The 26,806-nt window shown below is 37.0% G+C and overlaps 1 protein-coding gene across 2 annotated transcripts in view; it reads right to left on the bottom strand.

Moving 5' to 3' along the window:
• SMS (spermine synthase) overlaps nucleotides 1-25,983 on the bottom strand; it is a gene marked incomplete at its 3' end in the record, with an annotated part of 68,172 nt that extends 42,189 nt beyond the window's left edge. The window contains 6 exon segments of one of the 2 annotated variants that reach the window (XM_072428300.1): nucleotides 1,515-1,604; nucleotides 6,100-6,254; nucleotides 6,679-6,854; nucleotides 9,653-9,717; nucleotides 10,403-10,493; nucleotides 25,843-25,983. In XM_072428300.1, the coding sequence (XP_072284401.1) occupies nucleotides 1,515-1,604; nucleotides 6,100-6,254; nucleotides 6,679-6,854; nucleotides 9,653-9,717; nucleotides 10,403-10,493; nucleotides 25,843-25,910 (645 nt within the window). In that variant the 5' untranslated portion in view covers nucleotides 25,911-25,983. 2 annotated transcript variants of the gene reach the window in all.
• Between the last annotated feature and the right edge of the window lie 823 nt (nucleotides 25,984-26,806).

Here is a 26,806-nt window from a genome sequence, read left to right as displayed (position 1 = left end):
TTATCTGTATGTACAGGATCGGTGCTATACGATCGTTCGCAGATATCGTGCAGGATCGTTCGTCGTTCGTTTACAAACGATAATAATTGGAAGTGTGTACGTAGCTTAAGGAACACCCAACAACCTCTGGGGAAATCCAGGGTTCCACAGAACCATGGTTGAGAAACACTGGCCTATCCTCTCCAGCCTTGAAGAGTGTTGATACATCTGGCCAATTATGTCAGTAGAGCATCCATCACAACACAAAACAGCAGACATGACTGTAAAAACCATGTCTGTGCTTTTAAATCAAGAATTCTAAAATGTCACATTACTAGCAGCAACATAACCCTGGTAGGAAAGTGGAAGCTTAGAGAAATAGGTTGCATTTAGAAATACTATTTGTTTTTCAACATAATTAAATTGTCCTTTTACAGTAATTAGATTTGATATGTGCTGTTCATTGTCCAAAAATCTAGCTGCAGGCATACAACTGACATTATTGTATGCCTTAACTCTCACAGAGTTTGAGCTGTCTGCCCCAGGTGTACTGTAATGAAAAAGGGACTGAACCAAACTACAAACCATTTAACAGGTAACATTTGTTTATTTAAATTGTATGTATATATGCATATAGCTATGTATACAGTTCTTTGTCTATAGATCAGCTTCAAGGTGTATGTATAGGCACGCTTGAAGCTTTCTTTGTTTTCTGCTTCTGGTGCACTAAATTTTAAGGTAAGATTATCGTCCAGTTCTTTCGCAAACTACAGAACACCCATTTTACAGAGGTAAGGCTACATACACACGCGCAATAATTATCTTTGGAAACAAACTACTAGCGACCGATCGTCCGATAATCGTTACCAAAAAAAGTGCACAACAGCTGGCCAACGTCAATGAACGAGGAATGTCGCTGGACATGATCGACCATCCCGGCAGACCTGATTGGGCGACTACTGTTCGTCATCTTTCTTCTGTACATGTCACTTCCTGCATCGTTCAAACAGTCGTATCTAGTGTGTGTACACTATTAGTGGATTTTATTTGAACAATCGTATCGTTGCAGCATGTACAGAATTGTGCACAATACGGTTGTTCAAAATAATCGTGCGTAATCGTTGATCGGTCGTTAAGCGTTCATTTTCAAACGATAATTATTGCATGTGTGTACGTAGCCTAACAACAGAGAGAGATATCTTTAAAATCAAGAGGAAACAACTTAAGGATACAATGCATTGTCTCCCTAAGACAAAAAGTGTGTACGTTGGTGGAGAATCAATTATTGCCATTAAATCACATGGACCTGGAAGATACTCCACCAGGAAATAATTGATTCAATGGTTTATACATTGACCCCAAAGAGGGGTTTTAGTTCAGGTATGTTTTGACATGGAAAAAAAACATGCAGGAATATGAATAATCATTAAAAATTATACCGGGGACTGTACTGATATAGAGGGTGAGGTAAATTTCTGCATTTACCATCAAACTACAAAATGAGAACGACAAAAGCAGCATAAAAGAATACATACCTCATAGCAGTCACCTTTAAGATTGTCTAACACATCACCACATGTTTTTCGCATATGTTTTCTACATCCATCGATCACCATTTGGTCTATGTTTGAAAGATGTTAAGGTCTGATTATTTGTTTGGGACACATGACAGTGTAATGGGAAAGCCTGACAGGCCTGCTGCAACAGTGATGTAATTTATGTCGTGCTTCACAGTTACAGCTGAGTGTGGGAATCAGATCTTGGCTGAATTACAAGCGGCAGCACTTTCACTGACTCAATCACTAAATCTGTCACCCAAAGCTGTTCTCTCTAGATTTGAGTAGTGGGGAGGGGAAACCTCAGATCACTTTTATTTACAAGAAATATCATAAATAATACCCACAATAAAAACAGAAGCATTTCATATTGTTCCACAGCAGCTTTTTTTTTTAAATGCCAGAATTCTGCATTGGCAAACATTTAAAATAATATTTTACTTATAATAATGTTTCAGATAAACCAGAGACTAAGATATTTGAAGGTCACCAATGAAAGTAGTGTCACTGGTCAAGAGTAGTTGTGTCATCTGTACCCTGAGCTTTAGACACTAAAATAAAAATAAACAGATCTGTTAGTTGCTTACCACCTAAAATTACCGTTAGAACCATTTTTCTCTTGTATGATCTACATGACAAGAATTCAACCTTATAAACCTAACAGGATTTATGATGAACCTAATAAAATGGGGGAATCAAGTTGGAAAACATAAGCAGTGAGAGAAAATGTTGAGGTAAATACCAGTCTTATTTAATCCCACAGCAGGGGTATCTGTTGGGTCTGCCTATAAAGAACCAAGAACCACCCATTGGCAAAAACATAAGCAGATGGCTTGGAAGGAAACCTGAAAATTCATGGAAAAAGCCAGCTGCAAAATATTTCTGTCAATACTTTCAGTACCTCGGGATAGGAGAAGTAGCAAACCACTTAGGCTATATACTAAGCAAGTGGTTGCAGTGCCAAGAACTACTTTACAAATGGTATGGATGTTTTTTTCCTCCTGGTTGGACACGGGCCTAGCAACCGTTGAGAGTAAGGAAGCCATATGGATGATGCTATGGTGGTTTGGTACTCCTGCGGTGGCTAGGTTGCAAGAGTGGATGAAACCCCCAGATACTAAAGCCAATAGGCAGTATTTGTGTAGCAAAGCCTACTCACTTCTTCAGTGCTGCATGAAAAGGAGGTGCAGAACTGTTTGAGCTACAAACTGTGGTGCTAGTCCTATCTTTAAGAAACTAAACAATGGGATGTATTTTAGTAATATAAGTAATGATTTGTAAGTATCCTTGGATACATTATTAAAATGTAACAATATCCTTGGGAAGCGATGCATTAGCATGTAGTCATGATGGTAGTTGTGTGTGTTAGGTGGTCTCTGCATGCCAACAGAGTTGTGTTCACATACTAAAAAGTGAAAGCTATTGAACATGTCTTGTTCCTGTGGTTTTCTCTTAATGAATTAAAGATATCAAAACATAGCCAGCAACTTAGGGGAGTTGGTCCACACTGGACATAGTCCCCAGCAAAGAAGAATAAGTAATGTTTCAAAACCCGGCTCACAGTGGATCAATCTGCAACATTTATTTTTGCCTATGGACATTGGCTACATATTATGACCAAAAGGAACAGGATTGCAGGTATAGGTGGCAGAAATGTGGTTACAGAATTGAACACACAAGTGAATAGCCCACAAACTGATAAAGTAAACTCTAACAAGCTTCATATTAACTGCTGGTACATGTTTTACAAGTTTCTTCCTGGGTATATGTGATAGGAACAGCTGAAATGTATTAAGTTCTTTTCTGCAGATTTGACATAATCCTTTTATCCAACTATCCAGTGAATCACTTTTTTGGGTGCTAACACATCTCAAAACTTGAAGAAAATGAAAGAGAAAAGGCTTGACTTATATACAGGGTAGTCTACATACAATAAGATACATTTAAATGTACATTTTAATCCCTCCATAAAGTTAGAAGCAGGTTAACATCCTAACTTTTTAAACAAATTTTATGAAGAGAGAACTGTAGGGTGACCAGGGAATACTCTAATACTCTACTACCAGAAAGTCATTCATGTAATACAGTGGTCCCTTTTGCAGGTCGCGGACCACTAAATGCACGGACTCCAGACCATGCATGAGCGGGAAGCCGTGTGTCACTCAAAGGGGAAAAAACTTCCGCCCAGACTGACATCATAATGCCAGAACCCACCCACCGCCCTGAGCCGGCAATGTCTGCAGGAGACATGGTCCGCGGCTCTGGCCGATAAGCCTTCCCCCCCAAGGGGGGTCCGTCTCCTGACCCCGCTGGTGGGTGCACCAGTAAGAGCAACTGGCCACTAGTGGGCCGCAAACCTGGTGTTGGGGACCTCTGAAGTAATAGACCAAAAGGGTCTTCATAACAAAAAGTCCCTCCATCCCATTGCCTCTGTTTCTATATTAAAAGTGAGAATTAATTTTATTAGAATAGCACTTGTATAGACTAGTGATACAAATGAGCCATTTCAATCAGCTTTTACCTGCCAGCTTTCCGGCTGGAAACTAATTTCTGATTGGTAGCCATGGGTTTATATTAATCTGCACCATATAAAGATAAAAAAAAGAGAGCTACTACATATTTTAGCAGAAAAATCACAGAGCAACATGACTACAAATAAAACTTTAAATTAAAAATCATTTCATTGTTTCATAATAGAAAACTAAAAAGCTAAATGTGCCAGCTAAAGTGTCTAAATAAAATATTGTTTATGTATTTCTACAAGTTAAACTGACACACAGGGTATATTCTTTCTAACCTAAAAGGCATTAAAATCCATTGGCACAGCACTAAAAAATCAGTACTTAGCTATGGTTGTATAGGAATGTCTGGAGGATGTTACTTCAAAGCCACTGTAAGAGGAAAATTATAGACATCTGAAATATAGTACTACTTTGTGCATTAAGAATTTTCAGCACTTATTTCAAAATCATTTTCCATCTATAACTATACATTGTATTAGTATTTGCTAAAATACAAATCTAAAGCCCCATACAGACGTCAGATGACTGTCCTTTGATATGATCTTTTGTGATCATTTTCAGTGACAGATAAATGAACAAGCACTGTACACATGCTGCTGTTCTTTTCTATAGAGAGGAAGGCGATGGGCGAGCAGGACCCCGGTGTTCTCTGCTCTATAAGGAAGCACAGCAGTCATTGCCAATTATTATCGTCATCATCATTAAAAAACAACATAATAGGACTACTGTACACATGCTAGATTTCACCTGATATGAGCACAACTACTTTCTCCAGGCAACAATAATCTGACAGAACAAGAAAGGCTGAGGAAATTCTAGGCTGGGTCGACTGTCAGCTGACTCCTGGCACCATAATTGTGTGATTCATTTCTTTGGAAGTTGCTTCATTATTTGCTAATCAGAACATTCTATTAACAAGCAAAAAATGACAAACTACAAACAGACCAAAAGGAACAGTCCCAACTGAAATAATTTATTATGTTTACAAAACTTAGTTTAAAAACTTAAGGACTTCTTTACTTTGTCCTGAACCTAAACACTTTAAATAAAAAAATTAAAAAAAAAGATTTGTGTAGCAGATTTATCTAACATATTTCTCCTTGTATGTTCAGTGACTTGGGAACCTCTGGGTGCCATTTTGACACATGGTGTGCCTCTAACTGCTACTGACATACCTCGCCAGCACTTGCTTAAACTGATTGGAGTCTGCACTTTCACATATACGCAGTGGACAATGAGCATCCGGGGATGACGATCATCCTTCAGTCTCAGTCAACATGCTACTGTTGCAATCATGAAGACAAAGAACTCCTGGGATGAATGACATTGGCAAAAGACACAGATCATGGCAGAAACTCTGCCCAATAGACAACTCTCTTATAGTTCATTGATAAGCTATAGAAATGCAATCACATGACCACTTGGGAAAAAAAAGTCGGTAGATTTTTATTTATTTATTTATTTTTACATTAGAACACCTAACCTAATGTCCAGCACTATCCAGAATTGGCACATATGTTGCCAGTCAGAATAACAACAGATTTGACTGTAAAAGCAGGGCATTATTCAAACAAGTGTGCTACTGTAACATGACATTAATTCTGAAAAGTACCCCAACACAACTTCTTTAATATTCTGTATTGTAGTACACTGCCAAAGCACAGTAATACACTACAGTTATGTTCAATCTTTGGTTCACTGTGGTGTGATAATCCACTGCATTGATTTAAATGATGTGAATGGTGAATCTACTGCCAGCTGGTGTTGATACCTTGATGACTAATTTTCCTACCTCTATAGCAAAACAGGAGAAACTCCTATCATTATCTTTAAACTAGTTTTGGCCCGCTTGTAAATCCTATTGAGTTGTCTTACTGTCTGAGGCAAATCCACAGGTGGACACACTATTGAGGAAGATATGTACTGTGGTCATATTAAAATTACTAGGAGATATTTAAATACAGAGAGTACTTTCATGCCACATACAGTTTTGCTGCAGAGTTTTACTGATAATATCAGAAGCCCAACATATCAAAGGATATCTCCACCATGGTAACCATCTTTGGTTTTAGTTTGACGAGTTCATACAGTATCCCTCCATCACCTCCTCCAAGTATTAACACTTCTTTCCCACAGTAGTCTTCTTTCCCACTACCCGTAATGGCATGGGTATATGCTATATCACTCTCTGCCAGGTCTGGAAAAAAAAAGCACACACCACAATGCAAAGATAGACATTTCAAAACAAAAAATAAAGTATAATATTAAAGACAACCCTGGAAAAATGATTACCATACTAAACCAGGTACATGTGGTTGTAGTTGATACAGCCCGTGAGGCCAAAGCAAGGACATCAGTGCTACTCATGTGACGATGGTCACTTTGGATTTCTTTTACGCTTCAACTTATCAGTACTATAGAATTTGTTGTTACAGATACAAACCAGATGTCTACCAATCATGGGCAATTACATTAAACATCTAAATAATGAAATCAAATGGGCTCTTTGTGTAAATTACCATTTTTGTTACAATTCCTGCATACATGGGATCGCTGAAAAGATGTAAAAGCAACAACAGTCACCCAATATACTCTAAAATGCATGTTAGGGTCTCACTTACTGACATCTCCATTGAGGATGAGGATGTTTCCAAACTGCTTAGAGTGGAGAATTTTTATGTTCTGATAAGGTGAGTCTTTACTGTAAACTATTTCATCTATATCGTACTCTACCAGGCGCCCATCCGCTGTGGGCCAGTATCTGTCAACTTCTGCCCCACGAACAATGGCTGGCAATCTAAGGAAATAAATAAAAAAACAAGAAGTTATTATATGAACAAATAAAAATAAACATGTCAAAATCAACACAAATTGGTCTGGTGAGGTCAACAAGTTTCATGGACAGCCATATTGTTGTACAATCATGACATAAATAATAGAATGGAATAATGGAACAATGTTATTGTAATTTAGTTGGAGTAGAGAGAAAACAGGACACTACTTTAATCAGTAAGAAAAGTTAGTGCTACCTGAAGCCATTTTCAGTCCTATGAGCCTTGACGTGAAATTTAGGATGCAGAAAACAATCTTTCATGATCGCTCCGAGCGGCAGTAGAATAAATGAGCGCTGTACACACAGCGCTGTTTTGTTCTACAGAGAAAGAAGGGGAGAGAATGAGTGCTGTCCTCCTCCATAGGAAATTACGGTGGTCATCCCTGCTTGATTGTTTAACGGTCCATCACAGTTGACCTCTGAATCATACGGGGGTACCTCTATACACAGGCTAGATTTTCACCCAAGAGGAATGGTTGTGATAATTAACCAATGTGTACATAGCTTTAGCTTTTTTGCCTGGTATTAGTACAGTTCTAGCGGATTAGATCGAAAACACAAGTTGCAACAGGCTTAGCTGTCATTAAGCCTTAAAGAACAGACTACAAAAAGACAAAAGCTCAAAAGACAGAAACTAACATGTTTACAGTCCTCATGGTGCCCTCCTGTCCTATTCAAAGCTGGAGCTCTACTCTAACATTCACAGTGTAACATACAGGCTCAGCCATCCCTACCCTTTAATATACCCTTTTACTCTCCAGTTAATATATTAAAGTGGACCTACGATGAAAGGTATGTAAGCTGCCATTTGCTGGTATGGTTGGTTGGTTTTCTGATCTGATCCTTTGCACTTATTACCTTCTAATTCCCTGACCCAGAATAATAATGCAGTTATTCGAGTATAACCGTTATCTGGATGAATGTTTCAGGTGTGTCACTGAAACTACCAAAATCAAAAGATCAGTTTTACATCGAGGTAATTGGCATTCTTTAGAATGATAGATGAAAGTATAGGGCAGCTTTACGTAGTATATACATGTACTTTACTGTGTAAAGCCAAGTCTACACCATTTAAATTTAAAACACAGTGGATGGAAAAATCTTTTGTGTTATAAGAGCACATTGGATTTTAGTTTGTTTGATGCTTTCAGAGTTCCATCTAGATACATTTATATTTCACTGGTATCTTCAGACAAACTTTATACGAGCCTCCACACTAATAGAGGATAGATGGAAAAGGCCTTTCCTTGGATACATATTAACCAGCAATAGTGTAAAAGTACAGATGTAAAAGAGAATTCCGATTACATAAAATGTTAATTGGTATACTCATGGTGCTGCTAAAACACAAGTGTGGGTGTTCCAGAACTCAGGGAAGATTCAAGTTTTTAACAACTTACAAAAAATGTATAACGCAAGCATCCTGGGGAAATGGTTTACCTTGAGAGATCAGAAACATAAATTGATAAAGCTTCCAAAAATGATTGCTGCATATATCCAAAGAAATCAAGACTGTATGAACTTGGCTTGGAGCCCATATATTCTGTGAGTGGCATTCAGATGAGTACCTTAGGCTGACAATTTTCTTTGTATGCCATCTGTTGAGCCACACTGCGCCAGCCAATTATTATGCATTTACATTAAAGTAAAATAAATTGTGTGCACTTGGTGCATTCAAAATGTTTTTTTCCAGCTCCCCAACACTTAATGAACTTAGTAAACCAGTATTGGTTATACAATCTTAAAGGAAAATTTAGCCCACTAATTTTTAACTACTGAAGCTCATTAACATTAATTTATAAATCTCCTGCAAAGTCTTGTAATTTTAATACATGAGGAGAAGTTGCAAAGGATGTAAAATCTACAAATGCATTGAAGAGTTTTCTAGGCTGGTGGGAAAAGCCATTCAGCAACAGCAAATCGATAGGAGTGGGGCAAGGGGACCTGAAGGAGCAATCATTGACTTATTCACTGGATAAGACTTTTAGATCCTGCTGGCAGTTATTTAGTTTATAACAAATAGGGCCTGCTTTGGTCTCATACTCTTTCTGGTGATGATGTAACTTATTAAATCTAACCTAATTTGTGTGCAAATGGCTACAAATCTATAATCACATTGTAACGTTTGCCTGTTTTCAGCAAAACACAAATCAATCCCACCATACATACAAGTGAACTAGTAAAATTTGGCTGCTTATATAGGAAACGTCCAGCATGGCAATGTCTGGCTGTGCAAAATAGGTGATATTATGAAAACCTGATCACACTAGTCCTCCATGCAATATTAAATTTAGTGCAGAAAGCTAGGGATAAACCTTTTTCACTAACTGTAATAAAAATACAAAAAAAGATTCCATATTATACCATAAAGGAATGCATTTAAAATAGTGTATTATAATTATTGATAATATTGTATCATAACTGTAAAATACCATAATTGTTCTGATTAGAAGTAATATTGGTTTTACTCCAGTAGAGGGCGGTGGATTATAACATTCTCTACATGGAAAGATACACCATATAATTACAAATGTTTTCACCAATATTTATCCAGCTTTTCACATGAAAAAAAAAAATATTGAGTGAAAGTTGTGCATGTTTTTGGTGAAACCAATACTAAATAGATCATTAGGCAAAAGTTTGTGAACAATCTTTTAGACAATTGTCCACTTCCAACCTAGTGGGAACAGCTTGCAGAAGAACCGTATGTACTACATGTAAAGACATGACAAAAAAAACAAACAAAAAAAAAAAAGCATTACCGCTTCACTTGGGTGATACTGTTGTGCAAAATTTCTTTCATTTTTTCTTCAACCTCGTTTAATATCTGAGAGGAAATAGATCACACTGTTAAAGAAAATATACAAAATCTACATAAATAGATATATTAGTGGAACATGTGCATACATAGCTATATAAGAGAAATAAAAACATATATACATACATAACAAATAAATACACTCTTGAGAAAAAGGCAATACACCCTTTTTCAATTATAAAGATTTGTTTATCAGGACATAATAAAAAAATCATCTGATTCTGGTCTTAGCAGGTCTTAAAACTAGGTAATACAACATTAACAATGTCTTTTAGACAGGTCCGGCCATAATGCAGAGAGCCACAACTACAAACAAAAACTACACACAATATATCAGTACAAACAACTCGAGCCAACTGACAAGCAATGTGGTGGAGAGGTGATAATTTAGGCTTGTTTGGCAGCCATAGGACCTGAGTGCATTGTAGTTATTACTTTAACCATCAACTTCTCTGTATACCGAAGTTATCTAGGGTGAAATGTGAGGCCATTTGTGCGACCAGCTGAATATTACCCCAGTAAATCTACAAAAAAATGGCAAAAATGGCAGAAAGGTGCGGCAATGGCAGAAAGGTGCGGTAATATCCACCTGGATGAATCTCATCATGGCACAAATTAAAAAAAAAGTTTTTGAAGACCTGATCAGGTCACAAATGTGGAGAACACTGAATTTATAAGAACATTATATACATACTTGCTGAACGGATTCATTCTCTTTCAGCTCATCACGATTCTGAAGATTGAACAGGACTAAGCCATGAGGATAAACTCTTAAAGTGGCAAAGCTGAAAAAAGACGTTAAATATATAAATGTATGATCTGTTAAGTCTGTGGTGACAATTATTTTACAGTAAGACTGGAGATGATATTTATATATTAGATTTGTGTATTGCTATGTCTACACTGCTGAGCCTAAATAATATTGCTATTCATCAACAGTACTGAATGGAGCCCAACACTTATGCAGCAAGGGCCACGTAGCTATTAACAAAGTACAGGCTGCTTAGTAGTACCAGATGTTCATCAGGTTCTTTCTTCTTTTTGAACTTGACTGGTTTGCAATAACAACTGCTCTATCACAATCAGAGAAGTTCTGTGTTCTTCAGCAGTCTGGGAAATGGTATACATTTTGTTAAACAAATCCAGAAACATGAAGCTGTATATATATTTTTTCTTTACTTGGGTACACCAATCTTTTAATATTTAAATAATTGATCCATGTGTTACAGGGCACTTTTTACAGATATAACAGCATAATAAAATGATATCTAAACATCTGTCACATTCTGCATGTCATAGCAATTTAGTTTCTTCTGGTCTGTCTGATTACTGAATGTCTGTACAATGTCAGCCATCTATATGCTGGAAAATCAATTTATGGGGGAAATGAAAACCCATATATCCCCAGTTGCTTGATTTATATGTACCCAAGATAAATATATATGGAATATATTCAAACATGCAAAACCATTTCCATAGGGACTTGTGCAGATGGAAATAATAAAATAACTGATAATTAATATAATTATTCCAAACAATAAAATAACAGTTATATTATAAAATCAGCCAGTTATATTATAAAATCAACTAATATAAACAATATTGACTAATGATCAAATTCAAACATTGCAAATAAAATGCAAGCACCAATAAACCATTTTGAGAGTTTTTCCTTTGTTGAGAGTGCTTTATATCTTGGCTTCCTTAGGCACTGGGAGCACAAACATGTCAAGGAAAACCCAATAATCCTACAGTCCTAGACTAGGTAACATATTGGGCCTGATTTATGAAAGCTCTCTAAGGCTTGAGAAAATACACTTTCATTAGTGAAGCTGGGTGATCCGGCAAACCTGAACAAATCTTGAAATCTAACAAAAAGCAAATGACTTTTAGGAAATCCATTGCAGGTTTGCTGGGTCACCCAACTTCATTGATGAAAGTGTATCCTCCCCAGCTTTGGCCCATTGGGTCTGATTTTTTTAAAGCTCTACAAGACTGGGGAAGGTATACTATCATGTGAGAACCAGGGTGATGCGGCAAACCTTAAAGCGTACCTAAACTCAGAATTTTCTCTTTACATAAATGGGTAGACAACACTTTTATGTAAGGTAAATATTCTGTTTGTTTTTTTTACGTGCCCATTGGCATACAACTTTAAGTTCCCTAAGCAACACCCTTCTGCTGGAATCACAGCTACGTTCATAGGAAATACATTTTCAATGGTTCAATGGCCTAAAAGCACTATCTGAAGCTCCACAAACACAATTTTAAATGGAAACAATTCAAACAATTTGAAGTGATGCACAGTACAAATATTGAATGGAAAATGAAAATCAAGACAATGGGATGTAATGGCTCTGTGAGTTTTAAATGTTCCTTCTTATTATAAAGAGCTGCCACAGTGAATGAGACCCCTTATACAAAACATTTTTTTGCCCTACTAACCCTAAACGGACACTTATCACAACTGTAACCAGATCCATTCCAGGTTTTCTGGATCACTTAGTTTCTCCTATGATAGTCTATCTTCTTCAGCCTTGAGGATCTTTCATGAATTAGACCCAATTTGCCTAAAAGTAAGTAAAAAAGTAAGAGGATAATGAATAGGGATGAGCGGGGCGAGATTTTTAAACTCGATCTCGCAGTGAATTCGGCCATTCTTGCTTGCCGAAATTATAAGCAAGAACGGCCGGTGTAAATTCATCGATCGAGAAAGTTCCGCGGGCTGTGCTGATCAATGAATGCAGCCACAGCTGCATTCCTTGATCAGCTAGCTCAGTGTGCGATCCCTGGCACTAGAGGTTAAATGGGGACAAGTCTCCCCATTCAAATCCTCTAGTGCTCTCTGATTGGCTGAGGAAAGGAAAATCCTGATGACTCTTAACCTCTAGTGCTGGGGATCACACACGGACACAAGGATTCCCAGGGATGGATTCGTTCATGCAGCCCTGGTAATCCACTGCAATCCCCGGGCACTAGAGTTTAATTAACCTCTAATGCCCGGGGATCGCACACAGCATGAATGAATGCAGCCCTGGGAAACCTCCTGTAATGATTTCCTGGAACTTCAGATAGGTCCGCAAAATTGGTTCCCTGAAATTTTGCGGATCCAACGGAAGTTTGAGGAAATTTTTGCCTCTGGTGAATTTACACCGGATGTTCTCGCTTACAATTTCGATAAGCAAGAGCGGCCGAATTCGCCGCGGGATTGAGTTTGAAAATCTCGATCATCCCTATTCATTATCCTCCTTCTCTTCATGGACAAACTTACTTTTAGGCAAATTGGGTCCAATTCATAAAAGATCCTCAAGGCTGAAGAAGATAGACTAGATCATAGGAGAAACTAAGTGATCCAGAAAACCTGGAATGGATCTGGTTACAGTTGCGATAAGAGTCCGTTTAAGATTAGTAGGGCAAAAAAAATGTTTTGTATAAGGGGTTTAATCACTAATAATGAAGTCTAGAGGGTATACTGACAGCAAAGGGGAAACAACAGGAATTCGACAAAACATCCCAACCTAGTGCCCAGTCCCCCTAAAAAAAGGCAGATTTAGAAATGTTTATTGATATTTTTATGAGAAAGCAAAACCAAATTTTTTTTTTTTTTTTTTTACTGTATCCTAATTTTTAGAATACCTCTCTAACTGCATGTAAAGCAAAAACATTAAATGCTCCAAAGCAAATTCTTTTGTAGCAATTTTATGATGTATAGCCTACTTGTAAGAAAAAAAAAAACACATTCACTGACTTTAGTAGATGCGTTCATTCTTTCTGTTTAAATAAAGCCATGTTTAACTGGCTGGAGCAAAGTTACATTTTTAATACTAAATACGCAAGGCAGCCTTATAATCTTGTGATGTGTAACACCATTTAAAGGATCACATCACAAGGTTCACCCATTTACATAAATGCTCCATTGTCTTAGGAAAATAAAACAGCTATACAAAATCAAAATGTTATTTCTGTTGATGGCGCACAAAAGGCAAGTGAAATATTACTCCAATATTACAAATAATATTTATTTTACACTTGCTTTTATATTTCCCAGACTTCATGGCAAAGTAAATTCTAGCAAATGTCTGAAACAAAAGACGAGCTTAGGTTGACTGTATAGTATCAGCAATGGGTGTGTTGGCAGAATATGATCTGATGACTAAAGGTCTGGTTTCATCATATAACATGGAATTTATTGCACAATTTACTAAACAAATTATTCCATATTGTTATTACATTTTATCACCTTCCAAAACATCATAACATTCTTGAATGTTTTTCTTTTAATGCACTAGTAAAATGAGATCTATTAGGCTGGGTCTACATGGAGGTTTTTTAAAAACGCATGTAAACGTTTCTTTTGCGTTTATATGTGTTTTTATGCACTTTTATTAGCGTTTTAAAGCTTGCCTTTAAAATGCCGCACCAATGCCACAGTTTACCATGTTTTTTCGCAAGCAACATTTTTTTTCGTTGCAAGCGTTTAGAATAAATGTTGTAAACGTGCCTCAAGGACACGTCCTGGTGTAGATTACCAATTGTAATGCATGGGGATTTGAAACAAGGGCTTTAAAAGCCTTTAATAAATCAGGTGCATGGAGTCATGGAAAGCAGGATTTCTAGTCCCTACTCATTTAGAAAGTAAAAGAAATGCTTTTGAAAAGTCAATCAGTTGCTTATCACTGTTGATTCTGTCATATCCTCCTCGCCTTCAAATAATAGAAGCAGTTAGTGAAAATTTAAAAAGTTTTTAACAATGATTTATTTGTTGAAAACAACTTTTTTGTTATTATGTAAACTTTTTTTCAGCATTTGAGTCACCTATAAGACATAATTTAAAGCACAACTAAACTCAGAAATTAAAAAGTCACCAGCAAGAAGTGCAAATTGACAAAAGAGGCATGCATTGAACCTAAAACAAAAATAATTATTAAATAAAGCCCTGGCTCCTGGTGGTTTTTTTGTTTAAGCTTTACACTGTACGGCACATGTGCTATGTAGTGTAAAGCTTGGTTCAGTGCCGCACACAGAGCCAACCACCAAAGACAACGTAACGCCTGGTCACATGCAATGAGTTACATCCTCAGCGGCCATCCAATTGCCAAAGAAGATTTCCATCTTCATGGAAGTCCGTCATAGACCCGGAGGCTAAGATGACACCTTTCAAGGATGCTGTGCAGACTTGCCAACTATGGCAGAAGCAGAAACCAGAATAACCAGATATTCCATTACCAACATTAATGTTCAGATTATCTGGGAGTGCATGGCAGTGTCTTGTAAGGGGGGGTTTAGCAATAAACCTCTATAGTCCACCTAACCAGAGTAGAAGAACAGATGGCTGAAATAATCCAACCAAATGATCAACATTTTTCAAGAAAAAAAAACATCTGCTGCTGTCCACAGAATATGGTGATCTCCTTATTTGCACCAGCTGTTAAAATTCTCACCATTTCTAGCTGCTTTTCCTCATATAAGATTTAGTTTTTAAAGGTGGAAACTGACATTTCTACCTTTCAAGATATCACCACACATCCCTCCTAAAATATAAGATAAATAAATAAAAATGGTGGAAAATATTAAGTTGATATATGATACACATGATTTGATGACTTAGTGAAACATGTTATATTCATGGATTAATTAATATTCATAGATAACAACCCTGTTTTTCAGTGTTAACTGTGAGCTGAAACTTGGTTATTAATGATAAAAGGGTTCTTCCATGACGCCCATAACTGATACCAACAGGCACTTGAAATACTTGAAACGATGTAGAAGTCAATGCATATGACTAAATGTATTGGGAGCCTGCATCTGTGTTCATGTAGCTGGACACTCAGACAGAACAATGATCATGTCAGTCCACACATGCTAACCCAGATGTTGTGTCAGGTGGCAGATTCACTAATTAAACTGAACACATAATTTTAGTACCAAACTGTCAACTGGCTATCACTACTGATCTTCTTCCATGGTTAGTCACCTGCCATGTTGATCCGCTCTCTTCAATATTTTCAGATTCACTGGCCTGAAATGTGATGTACAAAGTATGAGTCTATAAAGTCAGAACTCCAGATCTGCATGTTTGCCAGTGTGTCAAAGCACAAAAGTCTGAAAATTTGAGTCAGAAAACTATTTCCAGGGGAAATTTACAATAGTGCAAAGTAGAGTCTGAGTGATTCCCAGGTGAGTGGTAACTGTGTCAATGCTTTCTGCTTTCTGCAAACTGGTAATATAACCTAAGCCTTGATTTTGTTGCTGTATATTTGTGACATGTCACATTATTCTTTCAGATCTGTAAAGTTACCAAATAGTCCACAATATCGAAGTCACTGTGCTTAGGATCACAAGAACTGCACATTATTTTTCTAAATCTCATCCAAAATTATTTTGTTACATTGTGTTAGTCACATTGTGTGCATTTCTCTGCCTATTTTCAGCATAACAGGAACAATTCAACAATAGGTAAAAATGTCATTCGTAGCTAATGGACACAAACCTATTTTTGAAATGCAGCAAAATAAATCCATTGAAAACAATGGCATAGACGTTTACTTGGACACACAACCCATTTAGATCAGAGTGTGCCGAAAGGTCACATCTATCAAATTTGTAACATATTATGTCAGATCAGAAGGAACAACTCTATACCAAGAAAAACAAAAGTTGCACAAGTGGCCCCAGATGCATAGCAAGTGTGTTCTCTGCATTGAGCTCTGCCCTCTGATGTCCTCAGAAAGAAGTCAGCAAAGAATCATGTGACAAGAGGTTCGGGTATGGTCAGAAGCACTGTAAATGAGCTGAATGTAATATAATAAACAAAATTCAGATTTCTTGGCAAAGAGTTCATGAACTGGAATGGTCTGCATGTTCCTGACCCTCACTCCTGCACAAACTAAACAGGAATGTTTTAATGAACAGAAGATTCTCCTCCAGGGAAAAAACAGCACTAGAGGACATTATAAAGCGTTTGTATTGTGTATTTAAATCTGACAATTTACTTCTGTCTATACTGGCTTTTAACAGTTCTAGTGTTTACAAGCTAAGTGTGTAACTCATTGCTTATTGTGTTATTTGCCCTTACAACTAATTTAAAAGCATAAACAGCAAAAGATTCAATGGAAGGAAATGATTCATTTCAGCATATTGCCACTGCAAAAACTTTTTGAAGGAGCCACATGTGAGCCACTGTTTGGTAAAATAACATGATTTAAAATCATCCCATGGAGCCTTGCTCAAATTTCACCACTGCTAAGATAATACTCTGCAAAATAATCACATACTTCTCATTTTTGGCTGTGTGCCATGCTGAGGTTTAGTTAATTAAGGCCAACTCTAATAAAATCGCAGCAGCATTAATAAGGAGCCTCGGGTGTGAATAAAAATTCAAAAAAAAAAGTTGGCCTAACATTCAGCAACTGGTTGCAGCATTCCCTCAATGACTGAATAGATGAAAAACTGCAAGGACTGCTGATGTGTTTGATGCAGTATTAACATTCATATTAACAGCAGGTACTGGCCACAGCTAGGAATTCATTTTAAAAAACAACATAGAGCGCCCTTTACAAATCCAGGAATAACAGCAAAAGATAGCACAACTTCAAGTCAGCAAATCCTCATGTTACCCCAAGTACTTTACTGAATACAATTTAGATATTTTCTTCTTGTTTTCCTTTACAATTAAACACAGCTCCTTGGGTCATGTGAGTGTGTGAATTATCTGGTGATTAACATAATATACAGAAACTAAAAGGTAATTCTTTACTTTTTGTGGGGTTATTTTGCACAAAATGAGAGGGGAAGAATTAGAATGCCTGTCAAGTCTTAACTGCTATCCAAGACTGTTAGGGAAAACTTTCCTAGAAGATTGGATCAGAAATATATTGTAAATTTATGGTGATACTTCAATTTAAAGTTCTCCTGATATTTTGCCTTCCCTGATTCTGTGGGTGGTATGGCGCTGTACTTTGTTTCCTGAAAACATTAAAAAAAACCTTTCTTCTGTACTTCTCTAAAAAGCCTCAGCCCTGATGCATGCAGTGGGATACCAATATGCTTTGATGAATGAATGTCCCCAGCAAAGCTCCAACAGGACAATAAATAAAGCGGACCTAAAGTCAGAATTTTTACTTTACATGAAAGGGTAGATAACTATTTTATTTAAAGTACAAATTTTGTTTGTTAGCTTTTTTTTATTTTAAGTGCAACACTCTTTAAAAAAAAAAAAAAAGGGTGCAGCGCCATCCCAAATTCTCCCTTGAAGAATGAATGGGAGTGCAGAGCCCCCCAGGATACCTTCGTCACGCATCCTGGGGGGCTCTTGGCTGCTCCTACTGCGCATGCCTGTGCATCCCGGGCATGCGCAGAAGGAGCCCTTTCATCAATAGGCAAAAAAATGCCAATCTCGCGCATGCACAGTGAGATCAATAATTTTTTCCCCATCTATGTATTCTTCCTATGTCCCCCCATCTCGCACTTCGCGAGATCGGGGGATGTAGGAAGAAGAACCAGGAAAAAGAGGAGAAGATGGTAGCACCTGGAGCTCCCTCTGCACCAGGCCGAGGACAGATGCCAGGATGACGCAGGACTCAATGGAAGAAGCCTTTGGGTGGATAGAATGATTTGCGGGATTGAAGGTAAGTGTGATTTTATTTGGGTTTGTTTTGGGTTTACTTCCGTCTCCAAGACCAGTTATGTATTATGAAGTAATCTAGGGGGTAGAAGAAGCACCCCCCTGCCTCTGACTGTCCAAGTTCTTCTTATGTTTCTGCAATTTGGTTAAAGTTTTGTCAAAGTGCTTGAATCTTGAGTGCATCTCAGTGTGCTTCTCACAATCAGGAGACCCCGTTATGATAACTAAAATCAGAATCTGACCCCTTTCCATTTCACAACTTCACCTGCAACCCCTAACACCTCAATACCCAAACCACCACAGCATTGCCCGTGTTGGAAAATGTTTGCTAGTTGTCCTTGTAAAATGCAAACCTTTAGTAAGCAACCTTTTATATAATGTTATCCGCAGAATTATTCAACTAACATCCTAAAATTCTGCAGTCTTATATCAACCATCCTTAAATGCCTATAGGAACAGTCAAGGTAAACGGTTGCTAAATCCTATTCCTACCTCCTCTCTTTTAAGTGTAATCCTAACTATTCAAGTTTGCAAAGTGTACACATTTCGTGAGAACCAGCCTATATAGAACCACGGTTGGATGTTTTAGGCATTACCTGTTATTTGACAAGCCTTGGCAGCAAAGAATTGTCACTGCTGTTAACGATGATTATCCCTCTGGCTCTGATCTAAGTGTTGGCAATAATTTTTAATTACATCTTCTTTGCTGACTAGCTGAATTAAGCTTTGAAGGGACATTACAATTCTCATATTTTGCTTCAGTTGTATACAGAGCAGAACGACACCTGAGGTCCTCAGCAGCCTGGAGTTTAGGCTTTTTGTTGTCTTATGTATATATTAGTTAAGGAATTTTATCAAATGACCACTTTTAAATATATAAATATTTAGCAAAAGCAATAGACAGCTGTTTATGGGCAATGCATTTATATATATAGCAGTTTTATTTCGTTATTAGGGTAGTATAGATTTCTTTTTTTTAATGACACTAGATAAATATTCAGAAACAACCATGCATGAACAACAGGCCACACACCCACTTCTTAGCTTAGCTGGAGAAAGCAGTCAAATCTGTTTAATAGCTAATAAACCCCAGGAAATTACTTTTATTTCGTACCGAAAAGTCTCCAGCCTTGAGGAATTCGAAGTTATAAAGTAGAAGGCACAAACATTTGTTTGAAGTGATTTAAAAGGGATCCGATCCTATGATCTTTACCGGTGCATTTTTGTAGCTGTGTATATGGAAGTGAGAAGCCTCCCAAAAACAGTATTATCAGAGTTAATATAAAAATCTAATAACTGTCTGTAAGTACAGTACAGGACTGGAGCACAGTGGGTATACTTTGACCTTCTTTTCCTATGTCAGACTTTTAGACAGAGTATCTCTATTCCAGCAGCTGTTTTGTGGAGTTACAGACTTATACTGGGCGGCACGGATGGCTAGCATTTACAGCACTAGCGTTCAAGGTTTGAATCTTGTCCTTGACATCTGCAAGGAGTTTGTATATTCTGTCCATGTTTAAGTGGGTTTCCTGCCACATCCCAAAAACATGCAGATTAATTACCCCCCCCCCCGCCCATTTGGCCTCAATAAAAGTACATAATAATATACTATATTTTAAAGAGACGAAATAATGAGCAATACAATATCTAAACATGCATTCTCATTAAATATAAACTCTAGTTTTAATTTAAAGTGGAAGTCGCACTTTGATAAATCCATGATCAGGCAGGTGGGTTTTACAGAACGGGGCAGGCAGCCTGATCACTACCAAATTGTCGAATTGTCAAACTTTGCTGGGCTGCACATGTGTAGCTCAGTGATGGATGCCAAGGAAACTGGCAATCCCAATTTCTCTCGGCCAATCAAGATGGCCTAAAGGTTGTGAAAAGAAGAAGGAAGATAGCCCTGCAATGAAACAGGGAAAGGTGAGTAACACAAGTCTGTTTTAGGGTTCTTTATATTTGCCTTCTCAGATTTCTCCTCCCCACCTATCCAAATATTTATTACATACCTAATTTAAAATTTCACCAATATCCAAAGATTGTGGTACATAGCTCTCCGAAAACAGGAAGCTGTGGTATAACCCATTTGTGTTGTGTGCCTCTATAAATGAAGGTACCAATTTGAATGAATAAAGGGATGGGACACGAAACGGGCTAAAGGATTCTGGATGTCCTCCATCCAGAAATGGGACTAACTGACTTGCAGCTTTTTAGACCTACACAGTCCTGCTATCCCTACGGAAATATCACCAGCTCTTCTGTCCAACACAGGCAATGCCACCAACTCCTCAGACCTTGCTTACTCCCAATAAAACAAAAATACTCACTAACAAGGAGTCACCATTGGCATGCCATATTCAGGAAATGCTTTATTAACATCACAAAAGATACAAAAGAGCAGGCTGGCACCTGAGGCATTAGGCCCGACTTATTAAAGCTCTCCAAGGCTCTCCAAGCTGGGATGGATCTGGTCCAGGACTGTAATTATTTGCTAACAATTCACAAATGACTTTTAGGAAATCCATTCCAGGTTTGCTGGATCACCCAGCTTAACTGATGAAAGTTTATCTTATGCAGCCTTGGTGAGCTTTAATAAATTAGGCCTATTGTGTGTGAGCACCTCATTAGATACCTAAAGTTTCCAATGTGAAACGAGCAAGAATATTAGTATGGGGAAATAAGCCACTACAACTGTGCAAGACTTAATGTCTTTTTCTTTATGTATTTCAAGAATGCTAGGCATTTAAAAAACACATAAATATGTCATTTTTAGGTCTCATTCACAACTATGCATGTCTGTTGTGGTACTGTTGAGAAAGAACAGCTCTAGGTGTGAATGAGTCATTGTTTCCTTTTAAAATACACAAAACTGCATTGCATACAGTAAAAGTGAATCAGCCACACAGGAAAAACAGGGACCTTACCCTGAAACGCATTTTCATATGGTACATGGATGTGACATACTGCAGGAAAACTTTAAAAGGCCTGCAAAGATGCACATTTCATAACCAAAAGATGAACTGTGAAAGTACATTTGAAAGCAAATGAAGTGTACACTCTGAGCCCATTTCTGGACCCAGTTGCCAGGACAAGCAACTCCAGTACATAAGAACCATTGATAGATCTCCCAATGTAGTGGTTGCTCTGGGACATACAACAGATTTAGTGCCACTTCAACTCCCTTCAGGAGGGGGCTTTAATAAGGATTATTATTATTATTATTATTATTATTAAACAGGATTTATATAGCGCCAACATATTATTTATTCTAAAGTTGAGGACACTTGTCAAGCCTGGATTTATGGTCCAAGGAAGCTTCACACAGGATCCCAAGATACAAAAAAAAAAGATACATAGTGATATCAGGGACCTGCACTTCAGCATTCTTGTCACCTTCTTTATATTTTAGGTTAGGTCTGGTTTATCTATAATGAATTTATGTGAGACAGCAAACCAGACATGAACTTCCTAAAAACAGTGTACTATTCGGTGGCAAATGTCTTCAACCCTGCGCTTTCAGGACCATAAAAAAAATCATCTGGTCTTCTGCAAATCCTTACAGTTATTTCATTGTTACCCAAGGTGTATACAACACACAACAAATTGCACCATGTCATTATTTATTTCACATGAAGGTAAAATGAAAAATCCATGTGTGAAAAGTCTTTAGCAGCAATAACTTGAAGTAATCAATATGTATTGTATGACTATCAGTCTCTCACATAGGGCAGATTAATAAATGCTCTCCAAGGCTGGAGATGCTACACTTTCATCGGTTAAACTGGGTGATACAGCAATCTAGGAATGGATTTCCTAAAAGTAATTTGCCATTTGTCAGCAAATGTTTTCGATCCTGGACCAGATCCAATTTCAGGTTTGCTGAATCACCCAGCTTCACTGGCGAAAGTGTATCCTCTCCAGCCTTGGAAAACTGTAATATACCAGGGCCATTGCTGTGGAGGAATTTTTGTCCCACTCTTTTTCAAAACTTTGCTTCAGTTCAGGTCTGCAGGCACTTGTTTTTGCACAGTTCTTCAAAGGTTCCATCACAGCATCTGGTTGAGGTCTTGACTTTGGCTGGGCCCTTGGAAAACTTAGGATTGTTGTCAATTTCAAGCTTTAGTCGTCGCCTAGATGGCCTAACATTGGACTCTAGAATACTATGGTATACAGGACATTATTTGTACAATGAAGGACTTCACATTGTTTGGAAATCACCTAATAACCTATTCCAGATTGATTGGCGTCAACAATTGCTTCTTTAATATAAATTGGTAATGTCTTTCCTTCTTGGCATTGGGTTAACACACACCTGAATGCTGCAAACCTGCAAAATGCCAAAACTTCTGCTTTTACAGTGATGTTGACACTGGCTTAGCCTCCTAATTCCTATAGAATTTCACACAATGCTTCTACATTTTAGTAGATCTTGGTCTTGGTTAAATAAACGGTGACATGGTGTAATATATTATGTTTTGTTCAAGTTGTTTTTTCTTAAAAATAAACACCTGCTAAGGACCAGATAATTTTATAACACACAAAACCTTGGAAGTGAAAGAGGGTGTATTTTATTTTTCTTATGAATGTAACTTTAAAAGCACATCTGTTATTTCAATGACATTTCAACAATTCTCCTCTGTGGTCTGGTATGGCAAAGTAAGGTTCCAAGGTTTTGCCAGAAGTTTATTTAATATAATATTTGACAAACATTGTAACTACAATATCACTGAACTTTCAGCAAGGCTTACTATCATCTGCTTGAACTGGCCCACAAATTGAAAATATTTTCCACTTGATAGCAAATCATTTTAAAGAAATCCATTTCAGGTCTGTTGGTTTGCCCAGGTTCTCCAGTCTTGGATAACTTTATTGGATTACACCCAATAATTTCTCTCCACAGGATGTGCACTTTAAATAACTTGGCTGTTCTAACACACTACAAAATATCCATTTCATCTGCATGTCATCAAATATTTTTTTGCTGAAAAGCCACACAATAGCATTCTTTGTTCTTAGAAAATTAGATTTGATAAAGCATAGAAGTGGTATAAATTGCATTAGTCATTTTAGCTTTCCTTCATTTACGGAATTAAGACTAGGTAAATCCTGGTAATATAATTAAATATGCCGTTTTACCAAATGTCAGTAGGCATAAAATGCAGCATACTGCCAAACTGAATTAAAGGACAGAAAAACATTTTAGATTGTTCACAAAGTTATATTTACCAGAATATCAGATTTCCTGTTTTATTTTTCTGACTATTGTTTACTTCTAAGAATGGCTTGGATAATATCGTAGGGCTCAGGGCTCCTGGAACAAATACAGGTTTGTGCACCAAACACTACCTTTAACGATGGACAGTACATAAGGACTTTGTACGACCTCCCACAATTTTTAGATTTTAAAACAAGCTTACAAATTCTTCATAAAAGGGACTTGCAGGTAGGTGTGTACTTTACTAATGCAAAGAGGATGTGTTTTATGCTAATTCCTCCATAAATTTGGAAATATTTTTAACAATGTAATAAATAAATAAATATACCTGTTAACTTTTTTGCTGTCAGGATTTTGGCATTAAATTACATAGTATAATTTAACAAAGCAAAAATGCAAACTACCAATAAGGCTGACAGTCAAGTGCATAACAACCCATGGCATCCAAAAATGAATATGGAATCTTTTAGTCATTGGTTATTATTGAGCTTTGAGCTCACCATCACAGATGTTCAAGTTTAAATTGTTTGGTAAACTCTGCACGGACAAGATAAATCAAGAATTGATTTTACCAGCTATTTCCGTGTTTGCTTTTTGTGTCTGGCAATTTCTGACCTTGAGATAAGACACAGTAACAGAAATATGTTGTTCTGCTAGGGATTTTTTTCACATGGGGATCTATTCTGTTGTGTCCCAATGCAAACAACTTTGAAAATATATTCCAACAAAACTGTAAACTTAACTTATTTGCAGAATTATTTTTGTTATATAGAGCATTTACTAGCTGCAGGGATAACGCTAACAGCATATTACATAATGCAATCTGTTAAATGGTTCATTGACAGATGTATTCAATGAAATTGTTTAGAAAAAAAGAAAACAACCAGAGTGAGAAAACACCCTGGAGCTTTTCATGACCTAGAAAAGCATAATAGCCATCCTGCAGGAGGGGTATAGTGCAGCAATAAACATAATTATTAGAATTAAGTAAATGTTTTCTAAAATGTCAGCTCTAGGAAGTTACAGCCATCCCATGGAAACATAAAAAGTAAAAGTAACATTTCAGAAAGTTAACCCCCCCCCACACACACACACACACACACACACACACACACACACTCTCGATAGTGTTGAAAATGCCCTACAGAGGTTTGAGGATTCTGAATTTCCACAAGGCCATAAAGAAGTGACCTCCTTGCAGCATTTAGTTTTTGATGATAAGGCAGTTAGGGAAAGCCAGGAATTCTAGAGGCAGTATATTTGGTTGGTTTTCTGAGGGATACAGGGAACCATTGAAGGATTCAACATGCCATCAATTATAAAACTGACACATGAATTCTAAATAGAAGTAGCCATTTTCATCAAAATTTCTTTAAAATATATTTATATTTTGTTAAAAAAAACACAGAAAAGCAAAACACCTTCCCAACACGTTATTGAAACCCGAAGGCATTCCATAGTGGAGTAACAAGCATAGTAATATGAATGCTGGAAAGCAGAGATTGAGCTGTTCAGGAATCACAGGGACTTTAGGTTCACAAGAATACTGTAGCATGACATCACATCAAAATATTATTTTTATTACACAGTATTTATATAGTGCTAATAAATTTTGCAACACTGTACAAAGTCCATAGTCATGTCTCTAGTTGTCCCTCAAATGTCATTTCTTTAGAGGGAAACCAATTAACCTAACTGCATGTTTTTGGAATGTGGGAGGAAACCAGAGTACCTGGAGGAAACCCAGGCAGCCACCGGGAGAACCTGCAAACTCCATGCAGATAGGGTCCTGGCTGAGATTCAAACCTGGAACCTAGCGTTGCAAAGGCCAGAGTGCTAACCTCTAAGTCACTGTGCTGCTATTACGTACTTAAAGCGGTCTTGTGCCTCTGCAGCATGAACACTATAAAAAGAAGGAAAATTCACTGTTGCACCTAGAAACTTATCCTGTGAGTTGTCATTTGTACATGTCTGCATAGGTATCCCGGGAACTAGCCAATGTACCTAGAAAATTATTGCAAACATTTCTGAATCTACTAGCGGCATAAGTGCTTGTAAGGCTGTGTATATGCCTGCTAAAGTTATTAGATAAAGTACGGTTTGTTATGCACAGCACCCTAAGCCAACATGCATACCAGTTAAAGAATGGTCAGTAGTTCTAGTAACTAGCAATTTTACAATTTAACTAACTTTCGCAATTTTAGCTACTGCACCTATCTTTAAACAGAAAGGACAACCAGGGACAGGAAGCAGTAAAAGTAAATAAGTATTTACATATATTATCTCTTACCTCCCACTTTTTGTGGTATATGTGGCCAGGTGACCATGGTCTGCCCAGCTGTGCACCGTCTCTGTCATTCCATGCTGTTGGAACACGGACTGCAGTTCTTTGATAATGGAATTTCCGTCAGCTAAAAAATGATATAAAGACTACCATGAACAATTGCTTGGTATTAAAAAAAGAAAATGCAATTTTGGATATAGAAGTCAAAAGAAACAAAGATGTGGATCCAAAGATGACAGTTTTCCGATCTGTCCAATATTCATATATAACAGTAATATTTAGGTTAATAGTTAAGTTATTGGCAGACATTGATGAGCTCAATCATCAACTGCCTTCTCCTATAATTTAGAAGAAGATAATCTATCCTTAGGTGTTTATACTAAAACAAAAAAATGTGTTTCTAGATTTTTTTAGGTGTCAGTTCTGCTTTTACCATTATATATGTAGATAATAGAGAGTAACAGGATTCTTCACTAAAATAAACTTTGGAATATAATTACAAAAAATATATGTATGCAGTCAACACATCATTAAGATAGGACAGTAAGAATAAAAGTAGAAACTATGAACTAGTAAGAGAATAAAATACATTATTATAAATCAATGACACTAACAGAGTATTTCAAATTTTAATATATTGTAACTAGAACTTACATTTAATTATAAATGGCTATGTAGCAGATGTTATTTTCCCTGAGTCTCCTATCATTTTTTTAATCATACAGTTCACAACACAGAATGTGCAGGAAAAAACAACAAGTACGAAGATTAGAAACTGTGATTTTACTGGCTGTAATCTTGGTTAGTGACTCAAAACATATTCCAGTTAGTGAATTACCATAAAAAGATGCTGAAAAGGCAATGCATGCGTGTTACAGTGTAAAAAAAATACACAGCCGTGCCCATTCTTACCAGGTACAAAAAAATAAGCATGAAGCCATGCACTATATTTGCATATAGGTAAAATAGG

This window comes from Pyxicephalus adspersus, chromosome 1 (assembly GCF_032062135.1).
Source record: "Pyxicephalus adspersus chromosome 1, UCB_Pads_2.0, whole genome shotgun sequence".
In the NCBI taxonomy this organism is placed as follows: domain Eukaryota; kingdom Metazoa; phylum Chordata; class Amphibia; order Anura; family Pyxicephalidae; genus Pyxicephalus; species Pyxicephalus adspersus.
The sequence above is the reverse complement of the archived record's forward strand: the minus strand, read 5'-3'. Positions and strand labels throughout refer to the sequence as shown.